Source organism: Lissotriton vulgaris, chromosome 7 (assembly GCF_964263255.1).
Source record: "Lissotriton vulgaris chromosome 7, aLisVul1.2, whole genome shotgun sequence".
NCBI classification, from domain to species: Eukaryota; Metazoa; Chordata; class Amphibia; order Caudata; family Salamandridae; genus Lissotriton; species Lissotriton vulgaris.
The window spans coordinates 1,469,072,678-1,469,097,162 of record NC_141695.1 but is presented as its reverse complement, the minus strand read 5'-3'; the positions used below and the strand labels follow the sequence as shown (position 1 = coordinate 1,469,097,162).

Sequence of the window (24,485 nt, the reverse complement as noted above, 5' to 3'; positions counted from 1 at the left end):
CAACAGTCCCTGTCAGTGTTGTAAAATGTTTGATGGACATCACTATAATCGGGTTGGCAGATCTTGAGTTTCGCAAAGAGTGTTATCTGTTGCCGCTGCGGTGGAGTATCCCTTCTGCCAAACTCCAAAATAGCTCCTTCTCTTATTTTGTCTCAATACCCTCTGGCATCTTTCCGCAACTACTTTGATTCCTGCACACTGAATCCTAGTCACTTGCCTCTTCATGACAAACATGCCTAGGAACCTCAAACTCCTGGTGTGGTTCCTTCCTACGCTAGCCTAGCTTTGTTGGTGTTCCTACATTCCTTTTTGTGTGTCTCTTTTCCCGGTCTCTCAAATATACAGCTCATTTGCTTCTCTTTTTATTTTTTTTCCCTTTTTTTTTTTTAAATATATTTTTATTTTTCATCTATGATACAGTGTCCAATCAGAAGAAGAATACTTAATTACAACAACCCCCCTCCCACCCCCCACCCACCCCATTTCTCAAAGAAAATGCATTGACTGTGTTCTCTTTTGGAGTTAAATACTAAGGGGCAGATTTACAAGCCCCCTGCACCACCAGTACGTCACTTTTTGTGATGTACTGGTGGCACATCTTAATGCTCCATATTTACAAGGACAGGAAAAGCCACCCTGTGTGCATGGGCGTCCGCAGAATTTTTTCCAGGGGGGGCAAAAGGTTGACCTCATTACCATCCTCCGACATGATGTGTGCCAGGTGGGGCACAAGAAAAACTGGGGCACAGGAGGAGCCATGGGGGGCAGGAAGCAGGCCGCATATGATCTCATACACCATAGGGTTGTGCCACACAGCCATCTCTTTCTTTTGTGGCCTTTGGTAGATATCATTCACACTTTCTAGAAGCTTGCAAAGAAAAAAGCAGAGCTCAGCTACAGACAGGAGCGGCTCTTGGTCAAAAGTGAAAAAGCACAGGCATGCACAGGGTTTAGAAACCTGATGCAAAGGCTTAATGGAAGGATCAAGCTGCCATTGTCCGATTAGCAATTTCTAATCTGTTTTTATGTCACCACTATTGAATACACCACATTATTCATATACACATGACCAAGGCAGTGAAGACACTATAACTGCATTATTAAAAAAAAAACATGTAGAGTCAGTCTTCATTTGCTGTTAACGTGCACAAATGAATGAGAGTTAAAATGTATGACAAATGTATTTATTTTGGAAATGTATTAACTTAAATAACTTGAAATAAATAAAATCAAATATATTTCAATAAATAAAATAACAGCTGATCTCTTCCAAATTGGAAAATAAAACATATCAACTTAATCTGGATAACTGTTGCAGGAATTGCAAACATGTACAGTCTTGCTGAAATTTAACAGTCACATTTTTCAATGAGCAGTAGTTTTATACAGTTTTTGTTCACTGGTTAGTTTACTGATCTCGAAAAAGGAACTGTAAACGTCTATAGTCTTGTGCAAATGTATCAATTACTTTGTCAATCAGCTGTTGTTTGTTTTCATCAATTTTTGCTCGATGTATGCTCATCATGCACAAACCCGATAAGCGATCATCTGCCATTGTCGACCTCAACCAGGTTTTCACCCTTCTCATTGTGCTGAAAGACCTTTCGACTGTGCAAGTGGTCACTGGTAATGTGAGAGCAATGAGAATTGCTTGCTGGACTGATGGAAATAAATCTGTGTGGTTTAGCAAATCCAGAAATCCATTGTCAAACTGCTCATCCTTCGTTGACCAGATCTGAAACCATGTGACTGCTTCGGATTCCAGGTTTTCAATGTCGTAACTTTCTCTGATGTTTGCAATATGGCATTTGTATTGCTCAAGTGTCATTTTTGCCATATGTTTTGGGTACAGTGAAAATAAACTCAAATTTTTCTTGTTTTCATTGCCAAACCGGCTTTCTAATGATGCGATGATAGAGTCCATGTATGGCACATTGATAGACTGGCGATAGTATTCTTCCACAGAAGAGGAACCAAAATTAGAACGAAATACTTGACGGCCACACTGTCTGGGAACACTGAGTTCGATGTTCAGTTTTTCTGCCAGTGTTTGAACTTTTGTAAAAATGTCCTTAAATTGCTCTTCTGCTTTTTGTCTGTGATCATGGAACACAGTCAGAAGGTCTTGCACGTGATTACACACCTTGAGGATATCAAGCTGAACAGCTTGGAGAGCCTGGCTTACAGATTCCAATCTTGATGAGTAATCTGAAATTATGGACAAGCTAAAGAGAAAATTCACTGTGCTGGAGGAACATTGCAATTGATATGCATCCTGACGTGTTTTCCCTGATGCTGTAGTGGCCAATATGCTTAATTGCTTAAAAATCTCTTCAAAGTGAGAGCTAAAAATTCGAATGCTCTTGTATTTTGCGGTCCATCGTGTTTCACACAGCAATGGCAGATTAGGAATAAGAGATCTTCTTTTTGGACTCTCACGGAAAAACTTGATGATGGCTTTAACTGTGCCAATAGAATTCCGTATATCAGGAACAGCATTCAGGTCATTAACAACCAAATTATGTTTATGTGCAGCGCAGTGAGCAAAAGCAGCTTTAGGATATTTTCTCTTTATTATGGCTTGAACACCACCTTCCTTTCCTGCCATTGTAGAGCAACCATCATATCCTTGGCCATGGAGTTTTTCTAAGTTTAATCCAAATTTAGAACATGTATATATAATCATATTTGCAATTGAGATAGCATCCATTTCTTTTAAGGTTGCAAATCCAAGGAATTCTTCTCTGATGACAGGTACGGTGCTACTTGTCGTGTCTACAAACTGTACTCCAAGTGAAATCTGTTCTTTTCCGGATATGTCGGCACTTTCATCAGCAATGATTGAAAATCCATTTGACCTATTGACTAAGGATACTAGATCTTCTCTTAATGTTTCTTCACATAATGTAATCAGTTCATGTTCAACTCGAACAGATGTATAATGTGCATTAACTGGTGCATTTTCCAGATGGTTCTTCAGGATGACATCTCCTGCCTCAATGCGAAATTGGTACAGACTTTGCACGTTTCCGGATGTACTTTTTTTCCCACGTAAAGCAATGTCATGTGTGCCACAAAATAAGATCGAGGACAAAATTGGAAATAACTTTTTCCGATTTTCTTCAACATGCCTTTTCACAGCGTTGTCTGTTTGACAAACAATACTTGTTTCCGGTTTCTTTCTAATCTCAAAAAGTGAGTTGCATCCACTTGTGCGTTTTTATGCCAAGACGTTAAGACATGCTTGCGTGCACTTTCATGGAACTCTTTATATTTAGTGAAAGGCATAGTTATGAATGCTCCTTGTGTCCCACGATGAACTGGCTGTGGAAAAACTGTGCACAACTTGCAAATTGCACCTTTCAGTTGGGGAGAGTAGCTAAGCCATGGTGAATATTAATTAATCCACACATGACGGAAACAGCGTGTTCCAGCTGAATCTTTCTTGAAGTCATACATTTCTGGTGGAGTATACGTATTTGTCAGAAGATTGTATTTTACATCGTCTGTTACTTTTTTTGCTAAATTAAAATACAATCCAATATCATTCACAGGAGCATCGACATCATTGCTACATTCTGTTGGAGCTGAAAGTGGACCTGCAGAACTGCTTGTGCTTGGCTCTTCTGCCTCCTCCTGTTCATCATGACTAGATTCATTTCTTGCTTCCGTAATATCAGATTCTTCACCATCCAATTTTTGTTTTGATAAGAATTTTCGGATGTCCATTTCTAAAAAGAAATGAGGATCATTAAATACTCTGCTCATCACCAGGCTGGCTGTTTTGAATAAACCGAGTTGTAGATGAGATACAGGGAGTTGAAAATTCCGTTTGAATTTCCCCGGCAAGGAGAACCAGGTTGCCTTGCATAATTATATAGGTAAGATGAGATTTGTGAACGTTAAATAACTCACCTAAAATGCACTATTTATTGAATACATACAGCCCTGTATGCTGAAACAAAGTTGAAAAACGAAAGTGCGTGTAGATATATGTACACACACTGATGCACATACAAATTACATAGACAATGGCAACAGATTTTAAGAGACGCACACACAAAAATGCTGGTGTTTTTACAGAACTCGGACATTTGCAATGCACACAAATAAATGTCCATACATGCTTGGACATGTATGGTTATGTATGCCGGCCTCCTTCTGCACACACCCACACACAGACATACACAACGCATGTATTCCCCTTATTTATGCAAACTTATAAAAGCCACTTCTAAATTGTACATATATTTCCCATCTTCCTAGACTCAGCCAGGCCTGACTTCTTTGTAGATATTGCTAGCTGTGTGCCACTGAAAAAAGACTGTAGCACAAGGCACACTAAAGTAGATTCTAATGAAGCAAGTTAAAAAATGGAAGCTTGAGGGAGGTGGGAGGAAACACACAACAGTTTGCCCCCCCACCGAAGACGGGCAGGCACTCCTATACCATACAGACAAAGGTGGCAAAAGAAAAACATCACTCCTGAAATTTTCCTGTCAGACAACGCCTCTATTTGCTTCCTGCATAAGCATTTTGAATTGTGCTGTAGAACGTACCCAGAGACTGATAATACAGTTTCAGAGGGTATGATCTGATACTCCTCGTCCATAGAGTCTTACCTATTCCAACACACTCATACCCACCACTCTGTAATAGGTCAGAATCGTTACACACACGATGGGACAGGTCATATCATCCTCAAAAGGATGAATGCAAGTGGTGAGTGCGAACCACTGGAGTTTGAATGCTATATGTAACTGACACTAATGTCTTTGTGGTATGACCATTAATACAGTCTGTTCTATATATTAGAGACAGAAACTGCTAGACTGCATTGCGCGCGCACACAAAATGTGGTTGCACAAACCTAAATCACAGCCAAAGCTCAATGCTTACCCCAAAAATATCCCATAGAAGGTTGCATTTGAACCAAAGCTTCACTTAGTTTCACAAAGCACAGAAAGCAGCCTGCAGGATTCTGTACCCCGGCAGCAGACAACCTCCAGTTCTCTCAGTCCAACACCCTCTGCAAGCATGGATGACCTAGCTCCTAGAGGCGATCTATATTAAAAGTGTGTGACACACGAAAGTGCACCCTGCCACTTTGTGCAGCTGCGTCCCTGCATAGAGATCCACTGGCTGCTAAATAACCAAACATATAATAAAAAATAATAACACTTGAAGTTCTCTTGGCTGAAGGACACTGCATCCCACAAGGCATTGGGAAGTAAGGCTTTCAGGACATGTATGTCACTGCAGCAGTGTCCAGACGATTACCCAGTATCTACTACTGGATGAAATACCTACATCTGGCTATCTGATTACCCAGTACCTACTACAGATGACATACCTACATCTGGCTGTCTGTGGAGCACTACACCTCCCTCCTGGCACTAGCTGCTGAAACAACAGAAACACAATACGATCAGGCTCTACACTATGTCGAACCGAAGAGTGTTCTCAGTGGTTATAGTGGGTGGAAATAAAATGTAGGGGAACTGTGGGCGCAGAATCAGAGTGCATGAATAAGCAGAGGATTGGGTCAGTGGGCATAGTCAGAAGTGTGGCTGGAAAAAGCAAAACATCCCTATTATTAGTATTTGTTTGGCATTTCACTGACCAGTTACAGCTAATTACGTTATTTGACTCAACCAATGGATACACATGTTTATTTAGGGTTTAATATGAGTTCTTGACATTACAATACATTCACAATGTGGGATATGTTCCCAATCACAGAATGTTCCAAGTACGCTTAAAAGTGGAATCACAAGCCATTTGTCATCAGCACTTCTCCCTTTTTCCACAAGAACAGTTCAAACATGAATGCCAAAATATTGTAGTTTGCAATTATGGTTCTGCCATCCTTGCCCCATAATACATCATCTGTTGCATAATCTTACTCTTGTCTAGTGCATAATTTGAATTGAGTTGTTTCCAGGCGTTTATAGCAGGACACAATTGGATTGCATCTAAAGGCAGTGCGAGTGTCTTTTAGTGGAAGAGTATGGTGTTCAGTGGGGGAGAAGATGTGGCACTATGGCCAGAGCTGCCGAATTTGAAACTGGGGAACCAGGTTCAGCCTTCTCTCCTAAAGGAGCACATTCCCATGCTAGACCTTAGAAGGTCCTGCTAGACCTTAGAAGCCCTGGTATCTTAGCACAAGCAGGTGGACCGTAGCGGTGTCAAATGTGGGTTAATCTTGAAGGCCTGTGCACCATAATCCATACCAAAGTTCACCTTCAGTCTTATGGGCAGGCCTACGAAGCAGCACACCCTAGTGCAATAGTGACTCTGTCACAGAGGTCACAGGACCCTGAGGCTAGTCTGCCTCACCCATTGGTACCTTCTTTGGCCTCGTTTCTGCAGAAGTAGTGCAACTCACCAGGGATCGGCAATGAAGGATTTGCACGCACACCAAACTAAGTTTGCAAGCTTTAGGGCCTTTCTGCTTCATGCACAAGCACCTTTAACATGCACTGTCTGCTTTGGGGCCACACAATTATGCAGCAATGGAGGACAGCATTATGTTCCAGTGTTAACTAAATTTGTAGTTAGAATTGTCAGATTCTGTCTGAAAAAACAGTAAGAACCTCTTACAAAAGCAAACACTCACAGGGAATACGAATGCTCGACTAAGTAAAGTATGTGAAATGTAAGCAGGAACAACATGCTTGCCTTAATGTTTTTGGGTGAGTGGGTGGATGGATTAATGAATAAGGGAGACAGGGGAATGGGCAGGTTCACATATGCTGCCTTGAAAATGCTCATTTACAACAGCTGAAAGCTATTCTCTGAAATAAAAGGGGGTCATATGGTAACCATATCCAAATTGTATGCCCAATACACAGCAGCTTAAAACATTATGTCCAATCATCACTCATGCCAAAGGATCCTTTTCTCCAAAACACATCATTTATTCATGGGTTTCCACTTCAGCTTTGCCAGGCCGACTTTGCTGATTACTGACATGGGAGCTCAGCTGGCATCTCTATTCTCCCTGCCTACTACATGAGGAATGCCCATCAGGCCATCATGCACCTCGCCATATGTAATTTTATTTTGTATGGACACAGGAAGGGTGATGGTCACAGAGGTGAGCAGGGACAGTCCAAGGGGTTCAAACGTCACCTCACCTCGCTGCAAAATCAGCTATTTATAGCCCGCGGCCGCAAGAACCTGGACATGCTATCTTTATGAATTACTGTCTCTGTTAAACTTCAAGCTTGGGAGCAGGCAAGCCCGGCCCCGGACCATACTTCAAACTCTCTCTAATCTTGCCGGGCGTCATGACTGACTTTGGAGGAGTGTGTGAACACAACACAAGGAGAGAAACAGAGGACATGCAAGACAGAGGAGCTGAAGGAGTAACAGCCAGGTCTGAGTAGAGTTTTGTAGCAACAATAGGGTGATGTATGTACGTGTGGTGGGCACTCATAGCTCGCTCAAATCAGAAAGGGGCCGTTAGAAAGCCAAACCTGCCCTATAGGTTGGACAGTGGCCTAAATGTGTTTGAGGCAGAGAGATGATTGTGGCGGCAGGCGGGACTCGAGTGGGAAGGCCTTATGATGATGAGGCACAGACAGACTTGAAAGCCTCTAAAGACTGGCTTCAGGTAATGCAGTATTAAATCAAATGGGAAGCGGGCATCCGGGCCAATCGAGAAACAGAGTGGGACTGTTTGCCACGTTGATTCATTGGATCAATAAATCCTAGTGCAAGGCATGGGGTTAGTTTAGAGAATGCGAACGTGGTGCAAGGCTGGGCCAGCAGCGTCTACATGGATGTCATGGAGGTGGACATTTTGAGCTTTACAAACAGCCAGGCAGGACAAGGAACGCGTGACTACGGAGCGGGTAACAGGGTGAAATAGCAGGTCCACTCCGGGAGCAGTTGGTGCTTGAATTAACTCGCGGGGGCAGCCGCAGGACTAAGCCGTGTGTGAGCAGCGCGCGTAATATGAAGAGGAATGACAGGTCTGTGAGTGATAGCTGCTAGAGACCACCACGGGTCAGATTATCACCGTGTAGTGGAACAAATGGCAGATCGGGCCATAAGTGATGTTAGGAAACACGGGCGGGGCGGGCTCAGAACCACGGCACGTGTAAGCGCGGCGCGCGTGGTGGGGCTAAGGTAGGAGCTAAAGGCTGATGATCAGAGGAATGTTAGCGAGCGGCATGAATAATACCTGTGAGGCTTCCTGTAGTTAATGGGTCCTGGGCGGCGGCTCAAGCAGACGTAAGGGGGGCTGTGATGATATGCGAGGGAAAGGGTGTGATACGTGAACCCACTACCGCCTTCAGATAATATTATACACACACACAAACCATTATTTTTTTATGAGAAACAGATTTCTCTTACTTGCAGACCTTCGCTAAATGCTACTCGGAACAGGCAAGGCAGCAGCCGTTTTCCCGAATTCCTGCTCGGCGCCGGGCTGCTCCTACTGTTGTGTCACCGGGCCGGCCCTGGAAACAAACACCACTGTGTGTGCGGTGGGGCCCGGCTGTGTGGGACCCTATGCGCGGGCGCGCCCTGCGCGGTACTTTGCAGCGTAAGATAGGTGGCGCACCAGGCGCAGCACTCTCCGGCGTCATGATGTCATAGGGATTTTGGTGCTGCAGCTGGCCTAAAATTCTACAATGAAGAGGCCTGCTCACAAAATAAAAACTTCCGAAGTTCGGTTCTTCCATTTTATTTATTGAAAATAAATGCCACACTGACTCACCAGATCCAGGGGGGGGCAAGTGCCTCCCCTTGCCCCCCCTGCGGTCGCCCATGCCTTTGTGGCTTTTCCTGTCCTTGTAAATATGACCCCTTTACACGCATCACTTTGCATGAAAGGGGCGTTCCATGGGTGTTGCTGTGGGTGTCCCACACAACACCCATGGAATGAGACACATTTCCAGATTTACGTGTAATCGTAAATCTGGAACGGCGTTAGAATGCTACGCCACCGGAGTGGTGGCGTAGCGAGGTGCAACAAGGAGAAATTTTTAATTACTCCTCGTTTCTTCCTCTTTCAATGTGTGCTGCATTCTACAGCACGCATTGAAAGAGGAAAAGACCTGTAGTGATTGTTTTTGTGCAGGAAGGTGCCCCTTCCTGTACAAATACAATCTCCCCAAGACGCAGGCACCCTTGCACCATGGTGCAAGGGTGCCTGCGCCGGCGCATGGCAGCTGTTTGTTTGCCAGCTCAGGGGAGAGCACAGGAATGCGACATATTATTGTAAATATGTTGCATCCCTGTGCTTTGAAAGTGACTCAGTGCGGTGCAGCCCAATGGCTTGCGGAATGCACTGAGTCACTTTCATTGTAAATCTGCCCCTGACTGTTTTCCCGAAGTAGAAAAACCTGGCAGGTCCACTATTTCTGTAGGTAGCTCATGTTCAGGTGGGAGATCATTCTTTAGTTCAGAGGCTGTAAAAACGAAATAATTTTGTATGGGTTAGACCCGAATCTTTGGCATGTTTTTCCCCTGTCCTTTTTTTGCTTCTAACATCTTGTTTTAGACTGGGGGCTGCATTTAGTCTTTTCTGGATTTAGATCTCTGGGCCCTTTACCACTGCTGATCAGTGATAAAGTGCAAGTGCTCCATGCACAAATTGTGGTTATGATTGGTTATCCATGATTGGCATATTTGATTTACCTGTTAAGCCCTAGTAAAGTGCACTGTGTGTGATCAGGGCCTGTAATTCAAATTCTACTAGTGGGCCTGCAGCACTGATTGTGCCACCCACATGGGTAGCCCTGAAACCATGTCTCAGACCTGCCACTGCAGTGTCTGAGTGGCAAATTTTAAATTGCCACATCGACCTGGCAATTGCACCCACTTGCATGGCCAAACCTTCCCTTTAACTACATGTACTGTACCACTAAGGTAGGCCCAAAGTAGCCTCATTGGCGGGGTGCAGTGTATTTGAAAGTAGGACATACACTGGTGTGTTTTGCATATCCTGCTAGTGAAATGCTGCTAATTTTGTTTTTCACTATTGCAAGGACTATCTCTCCCTAGGTTATCACTGGGGCTGCCTTGGGTTCCCTGAACTCACCATTTAAAAATAAATTGTTTAGTGAAGTTGTTTTTTACATTTTGTGCTTGATAATGCTACTTTTAGAAAGTGGACATGATCTTACTTTACTATTCTGTATCTCTGCCTGCCTGTGGAATCCATGTCTGTAGGAGGGTGACAGATGGCTTTTTTGTGCATTCACTGTAGACAGTCACACAAAGGGAGTTGAGGTGTGCCCTACGTATCCTGATGGCCGATCACCAGACTGATGGGTCTTCCTGAGCTAGAGTGGTGGGAGGGGCTGTCACTGACACCTGAATAGGGCTGTTCCTGTACTCACACAAAGCTGCCTCCACCTCCCTGTAGTGTGTCTGGAATAAGCATGAGCGAATTTTGCGGATCTCGCGTTCGCGAATTTTGCGGATTTGCGGATTCGCAATCCGCAAAATCCGCGAATTCCCGCGAATTTGCGGATTTTTTTTTTTTTTGTGTTCGCCCGTGTTTCTGCCAGTTCGCGAGGGTTTTGTACACTTTCGCAAATTGCGAACTTACCTGTCGGTCGCAAGTTTCGCGAACTTGTTGTTTCTACGTGTCCAGCCTGTTTGGGACACTCTTCTTCATCACTGCCACTCTCTGTCACCACTGCCACTCTCTGACTACTCATGCCACCCTCTGGCCCACCCATGCCACCCTCTGTTTCATCACCACACCCTCTGGTTGTCCAGTGTACATTATTTTCGGCAAAGCAAAGCACACCTTCCCTGCCTCAAGTGACCTGAATTAATTTGGGGCTGATTCATGTGTCACAGAATATTTTTTTAGCTGGCACCTGCTTCCTTAGTGCGCCCTGATTAGTGATCTTTTGCACTTGCTAAGTGCTTTCATTGTTGCAAAATTAGTTACAACACCTGCCCTGCCCCAACTGACAATAATGAATTAGGGGCTGATTAATGGATTTTAACTTCCAGCCTGGCTCCTGCTTGTCTCCCTTAGCTGTAATTCAGGACCTTTGTGGCATATGTGTAACTATTCTGAGGTTCAGAGCAGGGTCACATACTAGTTTCAACTGGCAACTGAACTCTGGAGGGGCCCCTCAGGAAGCACTCCAGGAAATGGCTACTAATGATGAGCCTGAACTTTTGAACCTGGTAAGTAGTTACTTTCAGTTTTGCTAAGATCGTATTTCTGCAATTTTGCACTTATTCGCGGGGCGCGAACTCACGCGAACAGTGCGAGCAGTGCGAGCAAAATCCGCTGCTCGCGGATTTGCGGATTTTGCGGGAAATTCGCAAATCTCGCGGATTGCGGATTTCCCGAAAATCCGCAAAATCCGCGAGCGGAACGGATTTTCCGCCCACGCCTAGTCTGGAACCCGGTCAGGGAAAGGCAGGGTCTTCTGTACTGCAAAGACTTTCTTTGAAGTTTGCCTACTTCAAAGGCAGAAACTAGTATAAATACTGCAGCTGTTGCACCATAACTTCAAAACACTTCTGGACTAAGAGGAGGTTCTGCCAAGAAGAAGAGCTGGAGAAGCTGTAGGAGGGGAACTGCCCCTCCTGTTGTTGCTGTGTTGTGCTGGCCTAATGCTTGCTGCTTTTCTCTTCGGCAGTGAAATGACTGGACTTTGCTTTCTGTATCCTGCTTGACAAGGCTTACCAAGGGCTTGTGTGTGCTGAGCCATCAAAGACTTCATCTGCAGCCCCTGAACACCTCTGCTGGGAGTTCGACCTGCAAAGGGGTGCCAATTCCAGTTATGTGTCCTTGGAGGTGGCTTTACTGTAAAGGACTGAAGAAAATAAAAACATTGACCTTCAGCGCCTGTTTTTTATGCAACAGCAATGACGTGTTGGTGAAAAACCAACTCATTGCCGTGTTGCAGTCAAAGAATTCATGCAGCGCCTATCGTGCGGCCAAAAGATCGACAAAGCCCGTGTCCCGAGCACTGTGTCACTGATGTCTGTGGCACCCACTCCAACTCCGACGCAGGCCCTGCTGTGTGGCTAAAAAAATGACGCATCACCTGCTCACTGCTGGAAAATCGCCACAGACCCTGTTTATCCGCCGCCATGTAAACTCAGCGCATCCAGATTTTTGACTTATCGCACCTGTGGGACAAGTTCTTCATCAAAGTGGCCCAACAGTAAGGAACTGAGGCTGCGTGTCCAGAAACCAATGCATCACCTCCCCCTTACAGTAAGGAACAGGCGCATCACCTCTCCTCACAGTAATGAACTGACGCATCACCTCCCCTGGAGTAAGGAACCAATGCATCAGTTTGCTTTTCTTGTGCCTCACCTCCCCTGTGCCTGTTTTCGTCTTTGATTTTGACGCATTCCAGGTACTTTTTGATAAAAGTAATGCATCCATAGTTTCCTATGGACTGAACAATTTTGAACCTTTTATCAATTATATATTTGCTTGTGTATGTTACATTTTTCTAAACTAGTGTGGTGTCCTTTTGTAGTGTTTTCACTGTGTTACTGTGTATTTATATACAAATGCTTTACACATTGCTTCTGAGATAAGCCTGACTGCTCGTGCCAAGCTACCAAGGGGGTCAGCAGGAATTCCTGCCTATTTCCCTTGCACTGGCGCCGTTTTGGTAGCCTAGTGTCAATGCATTCACCTTTGCACCATGGTGCAAGGGTGCATGTGTTGCATGCAAGGTTGTTTTCGTGCAGGAAGGGGCACTTTTCTGCAGAATGCAACACACATAGACAGAGGAAATAACAAGGAAAAATATATATTTTTCTCCTCATTACACCTCTCCTGGAAGGCATATCTTTTTGGTGCATTCCAAGGTTTACCAGTTCTGGTAAATCTGAGAATGCGTCTAAAGCCAAAGGATTTGAGTGGGAATACCGACGCAATGCCCATGGAACACCTCCCTAGCACGGATTAAGGCAACACACACATTTGCCCTGCATTGCTTTACTTGAGATGTTTTAAACCACTTAGGATGACACAAAGTGGCCTTGCGTGCCTTCCTAAATCTCATTTTTCAATTGGTCGTGCATGCACCACATTGCATAGTGCAAGTGCAACACAACTGGGGTCCGAATTACGGCCCCTATGTGCTTTCTTTTGTAGGCTTCTTGATTAATCTCACAGTTCTGTTTTGTATTGCTTCATTTTTTCATGTCAAAAGATAGAACACTAGATATTGCAGGAGGTGTGTTTTACCTCTACTGTGACCTTTTTGAATTGAAGAACATAAATGCTGCCCGGGGCACATGCATCATTGTAAATTGCATTCACAAATGGTGTGAATCGCAAAATTCAGCCGTTTGCGAATGCAATTTCAACTTTTGGAATGCATCATCATTTTTGTACTTTTCGCAATTTAAGAAATCGCAAAATTGCGATTTCTTAAATTGCGAATGCATTTAAGGAATCTCAAATTATGATTCCTTAAATGTAATGCATCAAACTTAAAAAATGTGCGATTTCGCTAATAAGGGGAGCAAATTACCATGAAGTTGACCTTCATGGTAATTTGCAAAAACTTTGAAAAATTCACTAAAGTGCTTTTTTCAAAGTTCCATTTTACACACACACATGCCCTTGAGGCATGTGTGTGTGCAAGATGTACTTATAGTCTGGTTTCAGGGGTGCAACAGAGTGTCCTTTGGACACCCCTGCACCCTTGAAATTGCATTCTCAATTTGCGATTCTCTAATGGAGAATCGCAGAATGGGGAGGTATTCCTTAATTGCGATTCTCAATTAGAGAATCGCAATTAAGGAATTTTAAGAAATCGCTATTTTTTTAGCGATTTCTTGATTCATTGCAGTTTGCAATTCCTTAATTGCGATTCCTTATTTTTCGCAATTAAGGAATTGCAAAAAGCAATATTGATGCATGTGCCCCGTGATGTGTTGTTTATTATTCTGTTGGAGTTGCTAGTGCTGTGGCTTTTCATTTTAGGACTTTGCACTCATTTCTTTAAGTAGGTAAACAAGAACTTGCCAGCCGGACAGCAATTTCCTAGAGATGCTGATGGCTTCTGATTGGTGTTTGAGTCTCTGTTCCAACTGCCTTTTTCCCCCCAATGGTTTATGGGAAGTGAATCTCTTGCATTAGTTTATTAAAGTAAGTAGAGGGAGTACAAAACTTGCTTCAGTGTCTTTAAAAAGTTCAGCACTTTATTTCACACTAAATAAGAAAGCCATCATTATTTGTTTTTATCATTACAAGCACAATGAATACAAATCTGACAAGATCAACAACTGTGCTTCATAAAATAATACAAACCACATATTGATATGCAAGTTATTTGCTTGTACATCACCTTTTTATATGTAACACATCTGTTCCCACAGAACCCTGCATTAAATAAGGATGATATATAAAAGCTTCAAAAAGAAGAAAAAACATCTATTACACCATTAAACAGACCAAAAATCAGAACAGCAGCAGTGAGAAGTTTGAGGTCTTTCTTGACTGGCATAAAAGAAGAAGCAGCAATGTGGCCAAAATTGATGGCGCAACATAGTGCCCACATGCTGGTCAAGAGGCACGCATGCACGGTGTGAAATATGTTGTGTCATCAATACTGCCTATACCACCAATACCTCAGTTTCTTCTTTTGTGCTAGTCAAAACAGTCTTCAGACACCAGTCTGTTGGTTCTTGGTTTTTTTTCAAACCCTGATGCTGCACAAATTTGCTTTTCTCTTTTAAAGTTGAGGAAGACACCTTTATCAGTCAGGATTCCTGGCCTAGGGCATGCCATATTGGATAGGTGAGGAGGAGTCTGTGCTTTATTCCAGCATTCTCATTTCACAATAGAAGGACAGTGGATAAGAAAGTAAGAACTTGACATTCGAGGTAAATCTCCAAGAAGATGATAGCTGAAGCTTTGTGTAAAGGTTTGCTATACAAATTGCTGGCGATTCAGAGCCAAGCCACACTGATTGTGACAAAAGCGCTGCAAAGATAAGGAAAGAACGAGCTTTAAGACTACTTTCCTGATTGACCAGACTGGTTTTAGAATCTTGCGCATCAGTAAGCTTTGTAGGACTCCTCACCCAAACCTTTAAATATCATTTTGAAATATACTGCCTGGCCAGATCTCTGAGGTCCCAATATGGGCGGTTTTACTTGAAGCAAACTCTGCTGAGCCAGAGAAGATTGAAAGAGTTTTTTTTTTCATGCGGCTAAACGCAAGATTAGTGTTCGAGTGTAAGTAAGCATAATCAAGGGTGTTACAAATTACTCTAGGCAGGATTATAATCCCCCTTTTTTGGATCTCTTCTGGTTAAAGACTGGCTGCTGTGTTTGCTGTTACATCACATGGTTTGGTAGCTTTGTGACTTGCATGTTATTAATTAGTGGTGGATCTCCTCCCCTGTTCCTAGTATTCAGTTCAGGCTCTTTAACTCGTCTTAACTGTTCGTCTTTCTTCTCCGGCTCTTATCTAGTGATTTACCTGAATTCCATTGGAAGAAATGTTAGGCTGCGCAGCTTTCTTGAATAAATTAGCAGTTGCTGTTTGGTCCTGGGTAACTGGGGTAAAGACCGTTGGAACTGAGATAGCAACATGTCCAGTGGCTCAGAAAAAAACATATTAATATTTATTTTCTTTTAGTTCACGTCTACCGATGTCACTGCTAGAGCCATTACTTGACTTTATTAGCCAATAAACCTGTTCCATTCTTCTGTATTTCAGAAGCACGAAGCAGCTCTTGGCAAAGACATGAAAGCAAAACAAAAGACAAATGGAATGGTCGAGTGGGTTTTCTGTTCATCAGTGAAATTTCGTAAATTGGGAGTAATCAGGAATTGAGAACATAAACTAGGGTAATTGACTAAAAGTCAGATGCCGTTAGGTTTCAGTGTTACAATACGCATGCGATTATGGGCAACATGATAAACCATGAGCAGAAGCTTTGGTTTAGTTTGATCTTAGATCAAGGGGGCTAGTCGTACCATGAAACGATGGCTTCTCAGCTAAACGTTCATTTTCTTGCCTCCCCTTTATTCATCAACCTCCTGTCTCCTCATTGCTCCTTCTCCTCTTACTTTTACGTTTTAAGGCTGATCCTGTTTCAGTATATTTGAGTGCGGTTGAGGAGCATGTGTGAGTGAACACAAGTTGCCATTCCCAAGTGTTCAAGTCACATCAGACACACACATGGACAGATCATCTTATTTCTCAATTGCGTTTGACAATGCACTTTTCTACTTGTGCACAAAGGTTCCAGTAGTAGAGCATCAAATGTTGATGGTCTGTATCCCTATGATAAATAATTTGAGTGTATGATCTCTGAAGATGGAACATATATGTTGATGCGAAGCTGACACTAAAACCAGCACTGCAAGGAGATGAAAGGACCTTCCAGGGCACCTATTTGGAGATTTCTGCAGACATTTTTGAAAAAGATTAAACAAATATTGCTGCTAGACGAGTTCGGGTGAGAGACAGATTCAACAGTAGCGGTCCATCATCCACTCACCATAATATAGGGCAGACTGAAAAGGCAAGGCCAATTAAGATAACCACAGTGTCCCTGATAAGAGCCCATTGAGGTGAATAGAGATGGTTACCTGATTAAATTCCAGAGAGCAAATTGCAATTCTGGAGGGGCTAAACAAGGAAACAGGTTCCCTCCACTCAGCAACCAGTGCTAGACACAAGTCTGTATCAGACTAGCAGGTTGTTTTAAACAACCTGTCTCAAAGTAATCAAACTCATTAACATCTGCATGTCAGGTGATTTCAGAGTCAATGTCTCAATCAGAATGCTGCATTGGTTTCAGCCCTTTCAAAGAGAAAAGCAATGATCAAGACAGTAGAAGGGAACCTGCCCCTATAGCAAGGACCGTCCCACTAAAATCTTCAGAAAAATTGTGGGTGTTGAAAGTGAACAATCATCCTCTGCCTTCTTATCTTACTAAGAGAAACCCGAATGCAGGCTTAAAAACCAAATGACAATTATGCAAGACAGCAGAAACCCAGGTACTGATCCATAACAATGAAAAATTGTTGTCCAAAACATCTCCAAATTGACAAAACGGAAACCCTTTGACAAAATCACAAACGCATAGCTGAGGACTAAGACCTGCCAACCCATAAAAGTCAACATCAGTGAGTGGTATTGTAGGCAACAGAGGGAGGAGTTCCTACTTTAGTGACTTTTGGAGTTCACCTTAGCAAGGATTGTGGTTGTTGCCTGGACGGGGCTCCCACCTCTACCAACTAACAACCCAATTTCTGAAAGTACTGCCCCACTAATGACAATGATGACTTAAGGCATTATTGCCCACATGCATCAAGCATTTTTGGAATCGCAAACGGTGCGATTCCTTAAAATCGGCCGTTTGCGATTCCAAAAATGCTTTTTGGGATGCATCATTGCTTTTTCATGAAAATCGCTAATTTTGCGATTTTCAAAAATGCGATTGCATTTAAGGAATCGCAATTTTGCGATTCCTTAAATGCAATGCATCATTTTTTGAAAAAATTGCGATCTTGAAGATTGCAAGTGCAATTTACCACGAGGTTGAACCTCGTGGTAAATTGCGAAAAATGTTTAAAATGGTCAAATTTACATTTTCAACAATGTCATGTTACAGACACACATGTCCTTAGGACATGTGTGTGTGAAACATCCATTTAAAAAAACATTTCAGGGGTGCAAGGGGGGGTCCTTTGGACCCCCCCTGCACCCATGAAATGCATCAACATTTTGCGAATTCCAATTTGCGAATTCGCAATTCCCATTGATTCCTATGGGCCTTTTGGCCCATAGGAATCAATGGGAATTGCGAAATCGCACATTTGAATTCGCATAATATTTGCGATTCGGTAAAAATTGCGATTTTTACCGAATCGCAAATATTATCCACTTTCAATGATGCATCCCGTTTTGCGATTCCATATTTGCGATTCGCTAAAAATCGCAAATTTGGAATCGCAAAACGGGAGTTTGATGCATGTGGGGTCACAGACGGACAAAGCTAAGGCAGGGCCACATGGCCAGTAAAGTGGGTTTGTGGCTTTTGATACACCAAGGCAAAACATAGAACAGTTAAAACTGCAGTAGGCAAGCCAGAGAAAGTGGCACAATGGCAACTTGCTTATTGTTGTCCACTATTATGCCGCGAGTGGAAGCAGCATGCCATCAAAGTACCAGCAACACATAATAAGCAGCACCATAAAAAAAGCTGCAAACATGGCATGTCTGCAAATAAGATGAAGTGGTTCAGACATTTCAAAAGTTACCACAATCTAGGAGCAAAACCTTCTGGTTTGCTACAGCAGATGTCATTCTCATCTACATACTTACATTTTTGCTCCCCTACTTTTGCAGATAGGAATATTCAAAATCTAGGGGTATGTGAATTTATAGTTACATATTCCACAACTATGCTTATTGTTTTTAAAAACATCATTGACTGCTTCGTAATGAGCAAAAATGTAAAAAGGTGTTCAAAAGGGGTCTAGCATAACACTGGGAAAGTATTCTTGCTACTACTGGAGCCGTGTGTGTACTTGCATCATTCAACAGGAGCTTATCATCCACATAACATTGTCTGAAGTCCTGAGCAGCTAACATTTAAGTTCTCGTTGATGCAAGTCCCATCCTAAGAGGAAGGACTTCTGATAGCAGGAGATCGATTTTAGGCAACTGCTGAACGGCAGCTGTTTTAAGGTTTTATCCGGTGCTACTAAGGGCTAGGGATGGGCATAACTTGCTTAATTTTGGGTAGTATCATTCCAAAAATTGCAGAACAATTATTTGAAACTATGCATAATTATGTAAACTGCATCTCTCACTGAAAAAAAATATTCTAACGGTCTGTTATGGTAAAAATCCAACTTGTAAATATCATTTCAGGTTAATTTTTTGTTGCTCACATACAAAACACTAATGCTTATAATCAGATGTGCAGTTTTGTGTTTAAATACTACCCAAATGTTCCACTCTCGTAAAAAATGTCTACCTTAAAATTTTGTTCACCACCCACAATAAAGGAACTGCCACGCATGAACAAAACACTGCCATTTAGATACAAATCTATAGTTTCGCATTCAAAAACAATCCAAATTGTTCCCTAGTTTAAAAAATCTACCTGAAATGTAGCTCACAGAAAAGAATTCCAGAACAGTACATTGTGAGTTAATATTTCTCCTTGTGATTATGCAGTGTGGAGTAATGTCATATTCTCTGTAATTTTGCGTAGATTTAGAAACGCAAAGTTTCCAAAATCTTGCCAATTACTCCAGCACAATTAAAATTACATCCAGGCATAGAAACTTCACCTGCACCGTTTCCTGACACATGAATTTTATCTCATTTTCAGGCTAGGTGCTGCTACCTTCATTTCAGGTACAATTAAGGTAAATACTTAACTACCACATTCCTATCAGAAACTCCCGCAAACCTACCACTGTCCCTAAATTTGCAAAAGTAGACATTTCACCATATTGTTGCAATTACAGCATTTGGAATTGCACTTGTAAAAATCTGCCAACCTAATTTTGTCAATTATGTTTATTTAAAAACACTGGTCATTTTACAGGTCATCTGCAATAACCTCTCTCAATTCTTCAGCAACAAAATCAATGCCATTTACAACAACTTCAGCTCACAATCGAACCATACAGACCTTGCCAAACATCTCCAGATCTTATCCAAAGAACCAATGTTAACCACAAGGCCCTTCATCACCTCAGAAAAAGCCAAAGCCACCATGTATTCTATCCATTCCAGGGCCCCATCGGACCCCTGCCCCAACACACCTTCTCCAGAGGACTGCAACCAATCAGCACCATGCTCATACTCATTCTGAATGCTCCCACCTTTCACCCACCTTCCCAGCTGCTTGGAAACAAGCAGCTGTCCTCCCATAGCTGAGAAACCCTCTATGGACCCTTCAAAGCTTGCCAACTACAGACCAATCTGCCAGCTACCATTCCCGGCCAAGGTCTTAAAGAACACTACCAACAAAAGATTCGCTGAATACCTCAGTGACCATCAATTCCTCAACACCACTCAGTCTGCTTTCAGATCCAGCCACAGCATGGAAACTGCCCTCATTGACACCACGGATGACATCTGCATGACCTTGGACAGAGGAGACTGGAAGGCACTCACCAACAATTACATGACATCAGTATCCAAGGACATGTACTCCCATGGATCTGCTCTTTCCTGATTGCAAGGACCCAATCAGTCAGCATGGCACCCTACAACTCAGATGCTCGCAACCTCCTCTGTGGAGTTTGGCCTAGATCCTCCCTGAGCCAACCCTCTTTAATGCATACATGATCCGTCTATCCAGCCTCATCCTCACTCATGACATCAAAGTCCTCTCCTACAGTGACAACACGCAATTCTATCTCTCCCTCATGGACAAGACACCCAGCACCCGGATCGACTTCAATGCCAGCATGACTAAAAAGGCCCACAGAATGAAGACCAACTGTCTAAAGCTGTACACCGACAAGACCGACATCATGATCTTTGGGAAGAGCACATCACAATGGGACTACACTTGACAGACAACAAAGCTAAGACCAACAAACACCACCTCGGGATCATCATTGTAAGCAAACTCAACATGACCACCCAAGTCAATGTTGAGGAAGATTTTCAAATGACTCCCAATAAGCACTCAGAAATCATCATGCCCAAGCTGGCCACTAGCAAACTGGAACATGGGAACATCATGTATGTCGGGATCAACAAACAATTCACCAGAAGGCTGCAGACCATGGCTGCAGACCATTCAGAACTCGGCGGCCAGGACCATTCTAGACCTCCCACTCCACACTCACATCTCACCACACCTGAAGGAGCTTAATTGCCTCCTCATTCACAAACTAGCAGTATTCAAAATCCTCACCCACACTTCCAAGGCACTACAGCACACTGGCCCTGCATACTTAAACAATCACATCTGCTGTATGGTCCCTGGCCCTTCCTCCACCTAGCTCCCGCCTCCCAGCAGCCCCTCCCACGCTCCGCCCCCTCCACTCTCCATTTATGTCAGATGTCCACACGCGCAGCGTCCACGCGCTACGGCCGCGCCGAAGGTGCGCCAAAGGTAAGCCCGTCTACGCCCGTCCGCGCCTGGACCGCGCCCAGCGCCTGAGCCCCTGGTCCTCGTAATGTCCAACCCTCCCGCATTACTTACGAGGCCACCACCCTCCTAGCCCTTAACACCGGCCGTTCCCCCAACTGCGTCCTAGCCGCCCCTGGACACACCCATGGCCCCTTTTCCTGCAACTCCTGCAAGTTTGACGGCACCAAGAACAACTCCTCATCTACGCACACACAACAGATATCCGACCCCAACCACTTACAATGCATCCTGCTCAACACCCGCTCGGTCCACAGGCACGCCATTGACCTCTGGAATCTACTAGACACCATCTCCCCGGACGTCGCCTTCCTAACAGAAACATGGATGAACACCTCATCAGCCCCAGACATCACCATTGCCATCCCGGAAGGCTATAAGATCATCCGTAAGGACCGCATCAAGCAAACAGGAGGAGGCATCACTATCGTCCACAAGAAATCCATCCGCATCTCAACCAGCTCAGACGTCAATCTCGCCAACTCTGAACACCTTCACTTCCAGATCCACACCGACCACAAGACCACACTCAGAGGCACCCTCCTTTACAGGCCACCAGGACCCCGCGCACAATTCAGTGAAGATATCACGGACTTCATCACTCCACACGCGCTCCCCTCCGAGGATTACATCCTTCTGGGAGACCTCAACTTTCACCTTGAAAAGAACAACGACCGCAACACCACCACCCTTTTGGACAACCTCGCCAACCTCGGACTTAAACAACTTGTCACTACCCCCACCCACATCGCAGGTCACACACTCGACCCTATCTTCACCTCCAGCAAACATGTCTCCTTCAGCCACACCACAGCTCTCCTTTGGACGGACCATAACTGCGTTCACTTTACCTACAACAAGCCCACACCCAACAACCACCCCCAACCCACTCTGCAAAGAAACTGGAACAAAATCACCATCGACCAGATCTCCTCATCGCTTCTTCAAAAACCCCCAGCCCACTCCTCAAACCCAGACCAAGCAGCCACCAACCTCACCCAATGGCTATCCAACAGCGCCGACATCCTAGCACCACTGAAAAAACGACAAATCAAACTAGGCAGCAAGAAGGCCTCCTGGTTCAACGATGATCTTAAGAAATCCAAGAAACTCTGTCGCTCCCTTGAGAAGGCCTGGAAAAAAGACTCAACCACCAGCACCAAGGACGCCTTCAAAAACGCCACCCGCATACACCACCGACTGATCCGGAATGCCAAGAAAGCCGCCTTCAAGGACCGACTAGATAACAACGCCCACAACAGCAAGGAATTATTCAACATCGTCAAGGAATTCACCAACCCCTCAGCCAACTCCAACGACATCACCCCCTCTCAAGCCCTCTGCGACTCCCTAGCCTCATTCTTCCACAACAAAATTGCATACATCCACAACAGCTTCGACAACCAACCCGAAGACCAACCCACCCAACCCCCTGCAGGACCCCCAACCCCCCTGAACATCCTCAATGACTGGAAGCCAATCTCCACTGAGGACACCATCCGTCTGATGAACTCTATCCACTCAGGATCCCCCACAGACCCATGCCCTCACCACATCTTCAACAAAGCAGACTCCATCATAGCACCGCACCTCCGAGACGTCATCAATTGCTCCCTCAACTCCGCAACCTTCCCGGAATGCTGGAAACATGCCGAACTCAGCGCCCTCCTGAAGAAACCCACAGCTGACCCCACCGAACTCAAAAACTACCGCCCTATCTCACTCCTTCCATTCCCGGCCAAAGTCATTGAGAAAGCGGTCAACAACCAGCTCGCCGCATTTCTTGAAACCAACAAATCCCTCGACTCCTCACAATCCGGCTTCCGAGCCAAGCACAGCACTGAAACCGCCCTCATCGCTGCAACAGACGACATTCGAACTCTACTGGACAATGGAGACACAGTCGCCCTCATCCTCCTCGACCTCTCCGCAGCCTTCGACACGGTCTGTCATAGCACCCTTTTACAACGTCTCAGAAACGTCGGAATCCAAGGAAAAGCACTGGAATGGATCACCTCGTTCCTTACCGGAAGAACCCAGAGAGTCCGCCTCCCACCATTCCACTCAGAGGCCACTGAAGTCATCTGCGGCGTACCACAAGGATCTTCACTCAGCCCCACCCTCTTCAACGTATACATGAGCCCCCTCGCGGTCATCGCACGCCAACACAACCTCAACATCATCTCCTACGCCGACGACACTCAACTAATCCTATCACTCACCAGAGACCCTAACACTGCCAAAACCAACCTGCATGAAGGAATGAAAGAAGTAGCCAAATGGATGAAGCACAGCCGTCTGAAATTGAACTCAGACAAAACAGAAGTCCTCATCCTAGGCACCTCCCCCTCCGCCTGGGACGACTCTTGGTGGCCAGAGGCCCTTGGAAAAGCACCCATCCCGACGGACCATGCACGGAACCTGGGCGTCATCCTGGATTCCTCACTCTCGATGAACAGACAAGTCAACGCCGTTTCTTCATCCTGCTTCAACATTCTTCGCATGCTCAAAAAAACATTTCGCTGGATCCCCACCGAAACTAGAAAAACAGTCACCCACGCTCTGGTCACGAGCCGTCTGGACTACGGAAACACCCTCTACGCCTGTACCACCGCAAAACTCCAGAAAAAACTCCAACGCATCCAGAACGCTTCAGCCAGGCTCATATTAGACATCCCGCGTAAAGATCACATCTCTGGTCACCTGAAAAACCTCCACTGGCTCCCCGTCAATAAGAGGATTACTTTCCGGCTCCTAACCCACGCACACAAAGCACTCTACGAAATCGGACCCGAATGCCTCAACACAAGACTGTCCTTCTACACCCCCGCCCGCCAGCTACGATCCGCCAACCAAGCCCTTGCCACTGTACCTCGCATCAACAAAACCACCATGGGAGGTAGATCCTTCTCCTACCTGGCAGCTAAAACCTGGAACTCACTTCCCACTCACCTTCGCCTTACTCAGAACCACCTAGCATTCAGAAAGCAACTTAAAACGTGGATATTCGACAAGTAATTCCCCACCCCTCTCCTAGCGCCTTGAGACCCTCTGGGTATGTAGCGCGCTATATAAATTTTGACTTGACTTGACTTGACTTGACTTTCATAAACCTGTCCAGACTCCTATGTGCACAAATTTCACTCATATGGAAAACCTGATCTGACAGTCGAGCCTTCTCCTACATCGCTCCTAAAACATGGAACGACCTGTCGCTACACATAAGAGCCTCCTCCTCACTTCATACTTTCCACAAGAAGCTTCACCCTGACTTTTTGAGTAGTCTCACTAGCTTCTACGTGTAGCTTGAATCACACCTGCTCAGTGCCAAGACACTATCCAGAATGATAGTGTGCTCTAGAAATCTGCATAACATAA

General features: G+C 44.4%; 1 protein-coding gene across 1 annotated transcript; it reads right to left on the bottom strand.

Annotated features, from left to right (window-relative positions):
- Positions 1-1,408: 1,408 nt before the first annotated feature.
- On the bottom strand, positions 1,409-19,873 carry LOC147705824 (52 kDa repressor of the inhibitor of the protein kinase-like). The gene is made up of 3 exons (XM_086929565.1): positions 19,765-19,873; positions 3,536-3,731; positions 1,409-3,182 (listed from the first exon to the last, which is right to left on the bottom strand). The coding sequence occupies exons 1-3, from the start codon at positions 19,871-19,873 to the stop codon at positions 1,409-1,411; spliced, it is 2,079 nt and encodes a 692-aa protein (XP_086785691.1).
- Positions 19,874-24,485: the final 4,612 nt, after the last annotated feature.